Source organism: Camelina sativa, chromosome 7 (genome assembly GCF_030686135.1).
Source record: "Camelina sativa cultivar CO46 ecotype springtype chromosome 7, ASM3068613v1".
Taxonomy (NCBI): Eukaryota; Viridiplantae; Streptophyta; class Magnoliopsida; order Brassicales; family Brassicaceae; genus Camelina; species Camelina sativa.
The window spans coordinates 32,963,722-32,975,949 of NC_141886.1; the positions used below are offsets into that span (position 1 = coordinate 32,963,722).

General features: G+C 35.2%; 1 protein-coding gene and 1 pseudogene across 3 annotated transcripts; both read left to right on the plus strand.

The window, feature by feature from the left end:
• Positions 1 to 1,325: 1,325 nt before the first annotated feature.
• Positions 1,326 to 4,830, plus strand: LOC104703752 (putative G-type lectin S-receptor-like serine/threonine-protein kinase At1g61610). 2 transcript variants are annotated; one of them, XM_010419826.2, is made up of 7 exons: positions 1,326 to 2,866; positions 2,959 to 3,060; positions 3,141 to 3,349; positions 3,466 to 3,676; positions 3,768 to 4,005; positions 4,098 to 4,245; positions 4,345 to 4,830. In XM_010419826.2, the coding sequence occupies exons 1-7, from the start codon at positions 1,447 to 1,449 to the stop codon at positions 4,654 to 4,656; spliced, it is 2,640 nt and encodes an 879-aa protein (XP_010418128.2). In that variant the 5' UTR covers positions 1,326 to 1,446; the 3' UTR covers positions 4,657 to 4,830. The 2 variants fall into 2 exon arrangements, with proteins under 2 accessions (XP_010418128.2, XP_010418129.1); XM_010419827.2 differs by having other exon boundaries at positions 1,481 to 2,854.
• A 4,891-nt stretch (positions 4,831 to 9,721) lies between these two features.
• LOC104705164 (E3 ubiquitin-protein ligase CSU1-like) lies at positions 9,722 to 11,737 on the plus strand (annotated as a pseudogene). The gene is made up of 2 exons (XR_015562676.1): positions 9,722 to 10,104; positions 10,835 to 11,737. The product of XR_015562676.1 is annotated as an E3 ubiquitin-protein ligase CSU1-like (transcript).
• Positions 11,738 to 12,228: the final 491 nt, after the last annotated feature.

The window sequence follows — 12,228 nt, forward strand, 5'->3', positions numbered from 1 at the left end:
AAAACTCTATTAAACCAAATCGGATGAGTTGAGGCTATATAGGATGTAGTCTTTAGATCATTCGTGAGGCTTTGAGCGATGAGGTTAGCACCTCTATTTGAACAAGAAGTTTCGATATGAAGTCTCTCACATTCCAAGAATTGATTTAAAACTCATCATATATTTACTGTTAACCACTACATAATTTTGTTTTTACCGATTTGCTAAAAAAGAAATATTTATTTTGTTTTTATTTTACATCCCAGAAGAAAATAAGTAAGAATAATAAATTTGTAATCTGTAAAACTAAAAAAATATCTAAGCAAATTATGTCATGTTTAAAAGGGTTTGTACCAAACTAGGCTGAAAGAAGAGTCACTAGTGGTGGGGCGATTCTCCGGAAGTCATCATGCGTTTGCCAATGTGATCATGTAGCTGTCAGAAAAATGTAGTTTGCTTTCACGCGTGTGATCTGCGTAAATGGAAATTGTGCTTTGTAATGAAAGTGAGATTTAACATAAAATTTTGAATTATGCATAATACCATAATTGGGGTTTTGTAAGGTGAAAACGCCATTTACTTTTCATATAAAATTAATAAATATAAACTCTTTTTTTTCTCGACATCATACATATTATCGAGCTTTACTTCAACATCCAGTCAAAAACATATAAACAAAAAAGGTTGCATTGTATCACGATGGTAGGTAGAGAGAGAGAGCTTTGTATTAGCAACATCCAGTCACGCCATCACGGTAATAGTTTTCTTTCGGTTGCGGCATTGGCAAGGGATTAGCAACTAGTTTCCATTCTCCCACTTTAGCTCCACAAAGTTTCACCGCCTTATGTACTGCGCCTAGTCCGTAAAAATAAATTAAAGCCCGGCTTTTGAGAACAAAAACATCAGTGATCAGTCCACATGAAGATAGTAAGTTTTATGATTTATAATTTTATATATTTTCGTAATTATTTAGTTAACTTGTAACTTATAAGGATATATACACGCATCAAAAACCTTTGAATATCTCATCTTTGGGCAGATCCGGGATATGCATTCGTGCATTTATCAGTCACTATACTGATCCAAATACAATGAACTTTTGAGGTGTCGATATGTGTCTATCCCAATTGTATTGTTACTATTAATACTTCCAAAAAATGTATAAAAAGGTAGACAAAATAAAATCTTGGATGTTCTCAATCTCAAGTCTCAACCGCCCAAATAAGGAAAACGTCGCATTCAATAACAATAATGGACTGATATACAAATTTCTGGCCTTTAAAGTCACAGTTTTGCATTATATATTTCAAAGTCTATATAAAACGTGAAATATTCATATTCTTGTCATATTTGGTCAACACGATTCACCCGTTGTCCTTTTCAGTCGTTTGATTTTTTTTTTTTGGGATTATAATTTCCACTAGTTTCCTCAATTAAAATGAATATATTGATGACTTTTCTCCTTTTATGTTAAAAAAAAGTCATTATAAGTGGAGAAAGACCAACTACGAAATATCAAGAGTCATTATTTTTGTTCTATTTTTTTTTTTTTTTTTTTTATCGTGGTTTAAAGATATCAAAAGTATGGCAGGATTTTACAGAATCCTTACTTTGGTGATGAACCTTTTGATGTTGTTTCAACTATGTAGCAAAGTATCTTGCTCGACAAGCAACTCAATCACCAGAAACCAGACGATACGAGACGGAGACTCACTGGTCAGCAACGATAAAAGCTTCGAGGTTGGATTCTTTAGTCCCAAAAACTCAACCTTAAGGTATGTAGGAATATGGTACAAGAACATCGAGCCTCAAACAGTTGTCTGGGTCGCGAATCGAGAGAAGCCATTGTTGGATCACAACGGAGCTTTGAAGATCGCAGATGACGGGAACCTGGTGGTCGTGAATGGTCAAAACGTAACAGTTTGGTCCACAAGTGCTAAACTTGAGTCAAACAACACCGTTGCTGCTCTGTTGAACACAGGGGATTTGGTTCTGTCTTCAGATTCAGACAGAAACAAATGGTATTGGGAGAGTTTTGACAATCCAACAGATACTTTTTTGCCGAGTATGAAGGTTCGGGTGGATCCTTCACTGGGAGAAAACCGCGGTTTTGTCCCATGGGAATCCGAAAATGATCCTTCACCAGGAAGGTATTCAATGGGTATTGATCCTATTAGAGCACCAGAGATTGTGATTTGGGAAGGGGAAAAGAGGAAATGGCGTAGCGGACCGTGGAACTCGGCTATCTTTACCGGTATACCGGATATGTACCGAGTCACGAACTATATTCGAGGGTTTAAGCTCTCTCCTCCTGATCGAGATGGCATCGTGTATTTCACTTATGTTACCATAAACAGTTCTGATTTCTTGAGGTTTCGGATTAGGTTTGATGGCGTACAAGAGCAGTTTAGATGGAATAAGGATGCCAAGAACTGGACTTTGCTTCAAAAGAAACCGGACACGGAATGCGAGAACTATAACCGTTGCGGTAATTACAGTGTATGTGATGATAGCAAAGAGTTTGATTCCGGTAAATGCAGTTGCATTGATGGGTTTGAGCCGGTTTATTGGGATCAATGGAACAACATGAATTTTTCCGGTGGCTGCAAGAGAAGAGTTCCATTGAACTGTAGTCAGAGTTTGGTTGGGGACAAAAGAGATGGGTTTAAGGTACTTAAGGGAATGAAGTTGCCTGATTTTGGATCAGTTGTTCCATTTAACAACTCAGTAACTTGTAAAGATGTATGCGTGAGGGACTGCTCGTGTAATGCTTATGCGGTTGTAGTAGGGATCGGATGCATGATTTGGACCCGTGATTTGACAGATATAGAGAGTTTTAAGCTCGGTGGAAACTATATCAATATCCGGCTGGCAGGTTCTGAACTAGGTTTGTAAAAATGTTTAAACTCTCAGATAACATTTTGAAAAATATAAACATGACTTCCTGAAGTATTTTTTTTGGTTTCTTTTGTTATACAGGAGATGGAAAGGAGAAATCGAAAATTTGGATAATTATTGTCAGTGTTATAGGTGCATTCTTGCTAGGATTATGCATTTGGATCTTATGGAAAAGGTTTAAAGGTAAAGCCTCTATTCGCACGTAGTCTTGTTTTAAAAAAATTATTAACTGCTAAGACTGTCAAATATTTCATGATCTGCAGCTTTCTTGTGGAAGAAGAAAGATCTTCCAGTTTCTGATACCAGAGATAACTCGGTTAACTTCAAAAGCTCACCGATCAATGTTCTAGTAGGGGATCAAGTTGACACACCTGATTTGCCAGTTTTCAGTTTCGACAGCGTAGCCTCAGCAACAGGAGATTTCGCTGAAGAAAACAAACTTGGACAGGGCGGATTCGGTACTGTATATAAGGTAAAATCAACTGAAAATATATATATATATTCTTCTGACAATAATGTTGGATAAAAAAAATTACTATGTTATATATATATATATGCAACAAGAACTTATGTGTTATGTTTGAACAGGGAAATTTCTCAGAAGGAAGAGAGATTGCAGTGAAGAGACTATCAGGGAAATCTAAGCAAGGACTAGAGGAATTCAAGAACGAGATCTTACTAATTGCGAAACTCCAGCATCGGAATCTTGTTAGATTACTAGGATGTTGCATTGAAGATGACGAGAAGATGCTTCTCTATGAATACTTGCCAAACAAGAGTTTAGATCGCTTCCTTTTTGGTATGTTTTCTTTTTCTAAGCAATTAATGTCAATAAAAATGTTCGCTATTTTTGTGGGTTGAGTATATATAATATCGATGTCTATGGACAGATGAGAGTAAACGAGGAAGTTTGGATTGGAGAAAACGATGGGAGATCATTGGAGGAATTGCTAGAGGATTGCTTTACTTGCATAGAGACTCAAGACTAAAGATCATTCACCGTGACCTAAAAGCTAGCAATATCTTGCTAGACACGGAAATGAATCCAAAGATTTCGGATTTCGGTATGGCTAGGATCTTCAACTACCGACAAGATCAAGCCAACACGATCCGAGTCGTCGGCACATAGTAACTAAACAAACCTCTTTAGCTTCGTTAATCAACATATATAAAACTGTATCAAAATTCTAATATTCTTTTTGAATGTTCAAAATGTGAAGCGGTTATATGGCTCCGGAGTATGCGATGGAGGGGATCTTTTCAGAGAAATCTGATGTGTATAGCTTTGGAGTGTTGATATTGGAGATTGTGAGTGGAAGAAAAAACATTAGCTTTCGAGGATCTGAACATGGAAGTCTCATCGGTTATGTAAGTTTCTATTCTTTTCAGGTTTAGTTTATAGTTCGGTTTGGTTCGCTTAGATATTTTTTTTGGTTACTAAATGTTCTAAACGGAAAACAAAATCAGGCGTGGTATTTGTGGAGCCAAGGAAAGACAAAAGAGATGATAGATCCAACGGTGGAGGATAGTCGAGACGTAGCGGAAGCGATGAGATGCATTCACGTGGGGATGCTGTGTACACAAGACTCGGTCATCCACAGACCAAACATGGGTTCGGTATTGTTGATGTTGGAGAGTCGAACAGGTCAACTTCCACGTCCAAGACAGCCTACCTTCCATTCGTTCTTGTACTCCGGTGAGATTGATGAATTAAACTTGGATGGTCAAGATGTTGCCACGGTCAACGATGTTACTTTCACCACAATTGTTGGTAGATGACTCTCATTGACCATACGTTATTCTTCCCCTACGCTCCTTTGACTATTCGTCTTGTTTTTCCCATAGATTTCAACTTTTGTACATAATTAAAATACTTTTTTTGTTAAAAATAGTATACGTAATTGCATCTGTACATTAAGGACAAAAAAATAATTAAAAAAACGGATTTTTACACTTGTTGTTCTTTTTGTTTGGGTCAACTACATACTGATTTGTGAAAGAAAAAGCGTTGTTGTTCGAACATGAATTGGAGATGTAAATTGGAGGACTTGGTCGTTGAAGATTTGAGAGTATTCAAATAATGTAAAGACTAGTGCAAGTCTTTTTGTTATATGTATGAAGTTATTTGAGAGTATCCATGGTAATGAAGTTATTTTACCTTCAAATTACTTTTACATTGTTCTAATATGAATCACCAACTTGCTACTAACCTTTAGTTATATGGTCTAATGGACTTCTCATGAGATATTATCTTGGGTTTTTATGATGCATGTAATAGAAGTTTGTTCTATGGTTTACTTTTGTAGCTAACCATTATTGTGAATGTTGTAGTAGTTGTTTTTTTTTATAATGATTTTTTCTTATAAGTAATATGTATTTGATATTTTGATTGCTTAGAATATATATCTTAGTCAATTATGAATTTTCAAAAAATTGTCTAATCATTGAAGTTCTTTAGTTTTTAACCTAAAGCGCTTGACCGCTTGTATTGTATTATTTTATGAACATTATAGTAAACTAGGAAATTGTAAATGTAAAAATCACTAAATGAAAATTTTAAAGTTTGATGAATTACTATTGTTTAATAGTTATGAAAAATTGTTATAATAAATAAATGATGCATTTATAATTAAACACTAAATATTTTTCTTAATTTATGTGAAAATTCTTAAGAAACCATTCTTTGTGATATAGAGAGAGTTTAATTTTCTTAGATTCTTAAGACTGATCTCATCTATTTATTTATAATTTTGTAAAATTAGAAATCACACAAGATTTTGGTTTTTGCCCACCTCACTAATATTAGAATTGTTGTCTGATTTAGCTGAAGCTTCAACCTCATATTTTCTTAACAAATATAATTCTCAAGTATTGATGTAAAAAAAACTCTTAAGGAAAACTTCAAAACTCACCAGATAAACATCTTAGATTCCAATCGTTACACTAATACAAACGAACTGACCCGTTTTTTTTAAATAATAAATAATAAATATAATATAATAAATAAACTACATTTAGTGGTTCTATATCCACTAGCCACCTAACCACAATCACAATCAACAGCGGAATAACCAATCTCAACAACCAATAAATATCCAATAATCAAATGACAGGAAACATGGAACCAACAACCTAGCAATGTTCTAATGACCTAACTCTAGCAACCTAGTAATACCAAACAACATCCAACCGAGTCCCTAGAACATCCTCCTCTTCATTGCCTTGATTCCACGATCACACTTTGCCTTTACATGTACCACAAACACATATTGCAATGCATGAATATTTAATAAACACTCAGTAAGGTAATCCTCCCATCTATTGGGCTATACACACAATCAATAGAGATACTCTAACCATCAAACAACAGTCAACAAACAAACCAGACTCTGCATCGACCGACACAAATATTGCATCGACCGACACCACATGGACCAACATCGACCGACACAGGACATGCATCGATCGATACCAGGTTACTTGCATCGACTGATGCTTCCACTTGCATCGATCGACACATGCTCGACATCACACGGAAACCCTAATCGCATCGACCGATGCCTCCACATGGCATCGACCGATGCTCCTAGGTCAACCGCGCCGTCCTCGCACTAGCATCGACCGACACACATAGTGTATCGACCGATGCTCATGCCGAGCATTTTTTTCCCCGAAGCTTCTCGCCGGATCTTCGTTCCTGCAACCACAAGAATCGATCCCAAGCCACAAGAAAGCTTCATAATGCCTCAAATAACATACTAGCAAGCCTACCAACACAGAAACAAACAGATCAGAGTAATCTCCAGCTTAGATAAGCCATGGTCCTGCACTTACCTTTGCCAAGACGATTCTGAACCTTAAACACGCAAGAAAACACTTCTAGGAAGTTCCTACAACGATCCCAGCTACAGATCTCCACAGGAACAACTTGAAATCTCCCAAAAACTTCAAGAACGCTCAAGAACTCCTTTTCTCTTCTCCTTTATCTCAAAAATAGCTAAAGTCGTCTAATGAGACAAAAAGAACGACTTAAGGGTTTCCTTTCCCTTTTGTCCAAAACGCAGTGTTTAACTTAAGTCAAAACGCACGAAATTGAGTCAGCATCGACCGATGTTCCACCTGCATCGATCGATGCACATCCTAAATCGGGATTCCGGTTCGCGGATGTTACACTAATGAATTGCTTCTTCATCTCTCCCCAAAATATTGTTTATTGGACAAACAGTGAGTAAAACTAGACAATTAAACTACAATAATACTTGAAGATTTATTAGTTGATTACACTACTTGAGATGGTTGTTGGCTAGATGGTCATTGGGGAAATTATTACTGCATAGATAAATGGCTGACCAGTCCAATGATGTCTCTTTTGCCTCTCGATCTGACTGCAGAGTCTTCTCCTTCTCCTTCTTCACTACGATGATTGACTTTTTAGCAGCTCTAGCGTTTATCTTAGCTGCTTCTTCCCAGACTCCCTGAGCGCCTTTCATAGCAGTAAGTCTCTTTTGCTTCTCTAACTCAGCTTTCTTTATCTTTTCCAACAATTCAGAAGCCTCCTTCTTCCTTTACTTTTGATCCACCTTGATATTAAGCTTGTGTTGTGATGAGAATTGTTTGGTGTATGGTCATGGTGCCGCTGGTGTTGGAGCTGTTGGGGCTAGCAGACGTGAGAGATAGGACTTCTTGGGACTGATGGTAATAGAAAGTTTGAATTGATGGTGTGAGGAGGTTTGATCTAAAACTCGTTAACACATTTATTAAAATTTAAACTATAATTAGTTTTAAAGAAAAGTTGAATTATATTATTATCACTAGTAAAAAATTTCTAGTATTGCTTTCTTATTTTAATATTTCATTTATTTTACATAATTTATTTTTTGTTTATTTAAATTTCTATTAATAAGTAACATAAATATGCATTAAATGAATATTGAATATTTTAAGTTTAATTTAATGTTAAAAAAAATTTGCTTAGGTGGAGAAAATTCAAATTTATGAATATTTATATATAAAAGTTATAATTATAAATATATATATATATATATATATATATATATTATTTTTTTTTTTTTTGTCAACCATTGGACCACAACTGGCCGGCCCATTAGCCAAATTCCTACATTCATACGAGCCGAGACTCGATCCCAGGTGTGATGGTACCTTCTACAAATGGACTTACCTCCTGTCAAAGATGATAATTTTTTCTTTTATATTTAACAAAAAGTGGTAATAATTAGTAACCGTTAGATTAGATTCATATAGGACGGTATTGGGAAAAGGGCCATTTCATACCCGTACACACCCCGAAAGTGCGAATTGCTGCATGTACAAACAAAGAGTGCCAATTTAGACATGTACCCTAATACATTGCAAATTTCATACTTGTATTCACAAAATTGAGCTAATTACAAAGTCCACGTTAACGGATTTAAGTCAACTGTTAGAGATGCTGACTCAGAATCCACGTACGCAAAACGACGTTGTTTTGTTATATTATCTTCGCAAAAAATTGTAAAATATCCACATTTTGGTGGCTTGAACCCCCGATCTCAAACATATTCAGCGTAAGTCTTAATCAATTGATCCCGCAACAATATTCGTTAGTATGTTACAAATTTATTCTCATAAACCTAACGTGACATCCATCGAAATCAAAATAAATTGTGAAAAATCCACACTTCCGTGGGTCGAACCTGCGCTCTTAGATATAATTAGAGTAGGACGTAACCAGCTGATCCCACAACAACACTCAATTATATGATACAAATTTATCTTTATAAACCTTAAATAGATCTAAGTCCCAATTAAATAAAAAAAAAAAAATATATATATATATATATATTTATATTTATAAATTAAATATAACTAAGAATATAAAGATAAATTGGTATAACTGATAAATTTATAAATTTATCTTTAAATTATAAATTTATAATTTATAACTGAGAATTAAATATAAATTTATAAATTAAATATAACTCAGAATATATTTATATTTAAATTAAATTATTTTATATTTATAAATTAAATGAAATATTTATAAATCTTAAACCTTAAACCTTAAACATTTCATTTAACTGATAATTTATAAATTTATCAGTTATACAAATTTTTCTTTATATTCTCAGTTATATTTAATTTACAAATTTATATTTAATTCTCAGTTATAAATTTATTTATAATTTAAATATAAATTTATAAATTTATCAGTTAGAAAAATTTATCTTTATATTCTCAGTTATATTTAATTTATAAATATAAATATTTCATTTAATTGGGACTTAGATCTACTTAAGGTTTATAAAGATAAATTTGTATCATATAATTAAGTATTGTTGTGGGATCAGCTGTTACGTCCTAAGCTAATTATATCTAAGAATGCGGGTTCAATCCATGGAAGTGTGGATTTTCACAATTTTTTTCGATTTTGATGGATGCCACATTAAGTTTATGAGGATAAATTTGTAACATTCTAATGAATACTGTTGTGGGATCAACTGGTTAAGACCTACGCTGAATATGTTTGAGATCGGGGGTTCGAGCCACCAAAATGTGGATATTTTACAATTTTTTGTGAAGATAATATAACAAAATGACGTCGTTTTGCGTACGTGGATTCTGAGTCAGCATTTTTAACAGTTGACTTAAATTCGTTAATGTGGACTTTGTAATTGGCTCAATTTTATGAGTATAAGTATGAAATTTGCAATGTATTAAGGTAGATGTCTAAATTGGCACTTTTTATTTGTCCAGATAGTAATTCGCACTTTCCGAGTGTGTACGGGTATGAAATGGCTCTTTTCCGGGACGGTATATGCTGTGGTAATAGAACCGACTAACATGAGAGCGAAACACTGGAAACCCCAAATTCCCAATTTCTCCGATCTCAAATTAAAAGACAAATCCTTTACCAATAGATCTCTCTAGGGTTTCTTCAGATTCCGATCCTCTTCTCTTTAACCCAATTCAATCTTCCTCGCCAATATGCCTCAAAGACACTCGAAGAACAACAATGATCTTGCGTATTTCACTTACGACGAGAAGAAGAAGTTAGGGTATGGAACTCAGAGAGAGAGATTGGGGAAAGACTCGATTAAGCCTTTCGATGCTTGTTCTCTCTGCTTGAAGCCTTTCATCGATCCGATGTGTTGCCATAAGGGTCATGTCTTTTGTAGAGAGTGTATACTCGAATGCATCCTGGCTCAGAAGAAAGATAGATATCCAAAGGTATAAACTTTTGGAGTTTTTTTCTTTCAAAGTTTTGTAACTTTAAGTTCTTATTTTTGGTCCTATGCTGTGTATTTGTGAAAATGATATGTTTTTCAGTTTGGATTGTGATTGAGATTGATTAAAGTTTCTAGCTTTAGGATCTATAGATAGGGTTGTTGGATTCCTCATGTATCTGGTGTGAATTGGGTCATTGAGGTGTTTAGATTAAGCAGTGGATTATATTGGATTCGTTGGATTTCACTTTAGTCTTTGCTGGAAACGACGTCTTAAGCAAGTTGTCGTCCTTCAAAGATCTGCTTTTAATTTAATGCCTAAGTAGGGTTTGTATAGTAAGAGTTAAGACTATTGTGTATAACATTAAGTAGTACTGGTTTTGTTAGTGCTAGTCCCACATATATTGAGAAGGAGAAGCTGATTTATCTAACTTGAGTTGTAACACGGAAGCTACAATAAAAAACCATATGGAGTGATAACTAATGTAATGTGAGAATTGATTTTGATGGTTTCATTTTGGGCTAAGTAAGTACGGTCTCAGGGTTAGCCTATGGCTGTATTTGTTTGAGCTTGTGTATAAATAAAGATTAGAGTAGAAACTGTTGGAGCCGACTCCTCTTACTTGTTAGGACCTGTTGGGACTTTGAAGATAGCGTTTTTGAATATTGCTGTGTCTGATTTATCTTTGCTCTGTATGTTAAGATACTGATATGTGGTACTAATATGGCTGTAGGAGGGTTGCTGCACATACGTCTCAAAAGAAGCAAGACAAGGACGAAGAAGAAGAGAGGCTATTGTTACAAAAGGCAAGAGAGCTCGACGATTTTGATCAGCAAAACCATAGTGCAATGCCTAGAAACAGTGAAAAGAACCACAACCAAGACAAGAGTGGTTTTCATGGGGCAAACAGTGTGAAGGCAACTTCCTTTGAAGAAGAAGCGCTTAGGACGATGAAAGCCTTCTGGCTCCCATCAGCTACACCAGCAGCTTCAGTCAGAGTAGATGCTCCAGAAACTCACACGGTCTGTCCAGAGGGCAAAGAGAAACTCAAGCTTAAGAACCTCTTTGCAATTCGTTTCACAGAAGACAACAGCGAAGAGGAAGAGAATAAGACGAAATCAGCATCCTCAAGCTCTTATGACAAAGCCTACATTTGCCCCAGCTGCAAAGTCACTCTCACCAACACAATGTCTCTTGTGGCACTCAGCTCATGCGGGCATGTTTTCTGCAAAAAGTGTGGCGAAAAGTTCATGCCTGTCGACAAAGTATGTCTTGTGTGTGACAAACCTTGCAAGGACAGGAACTTGGTTGGATTAAAGAAAGGAGGCACTGGTTTTGCTGAGCACGATGATCATCTTGAGGCTAAGGAGTACAAGCATTTGGGTAGTGGCTCTGGTTTGGGGCTTGTGAGGCCGGTTAAGACATGATGAAACCACATCAGGTGTTGTGTTGCAAATCACAGAAAATATCCTTGATTTTGTATACATTAAACTTTTTATGGCGTGTACCCTTTGTTACAACTAAGAGACACTATCTCTGTTTTGGATCTTGCTTTCGTCCTTTTGAGTAGATCCAAAACTAAGCGCTATCTCTATTTTGCTTCAACTAAGAATAAGAGACACTATCTTTGCCACAACTAAGAGACTATCTCTATTTTGGCTCTTGCTTTCGTCCTTTTGAGTAGATCCAATCTGGGTTTTGCGCATATCAAATGGAAATGTAACATTAAGGTTGAGTGCTTTTAAGTTTTAACGACCTATCAATTCAAATATTCTTTTTTTAGGCTATCAACGTGCTCTCTGTTTTGTTAGCTGAGAGTCGGTTTCTCCTAAATCTATTCAATTTGTTCGTGGTCTTCCATGAATCTAAATAAATTCTTAAGTATTGGTAAAATACAAATACATACTCAGTGAGCTGTCCAAAATGTTGGCCAATAAATTATCTCAAATACTAGACAGCTTGTAACATCTCATATTCTCATTTTATAATGTCATAGTTTTTTTGTGTGGTACGTGCCTGAAACGTCTAACACAGGGTCAAGTTTACGGACTTATGGTTATCTTTTTTTTTTTTAATCTTTTATGGTATTTAATTTTAGTGAAAGAATTGTGGAAAACATGTATATAT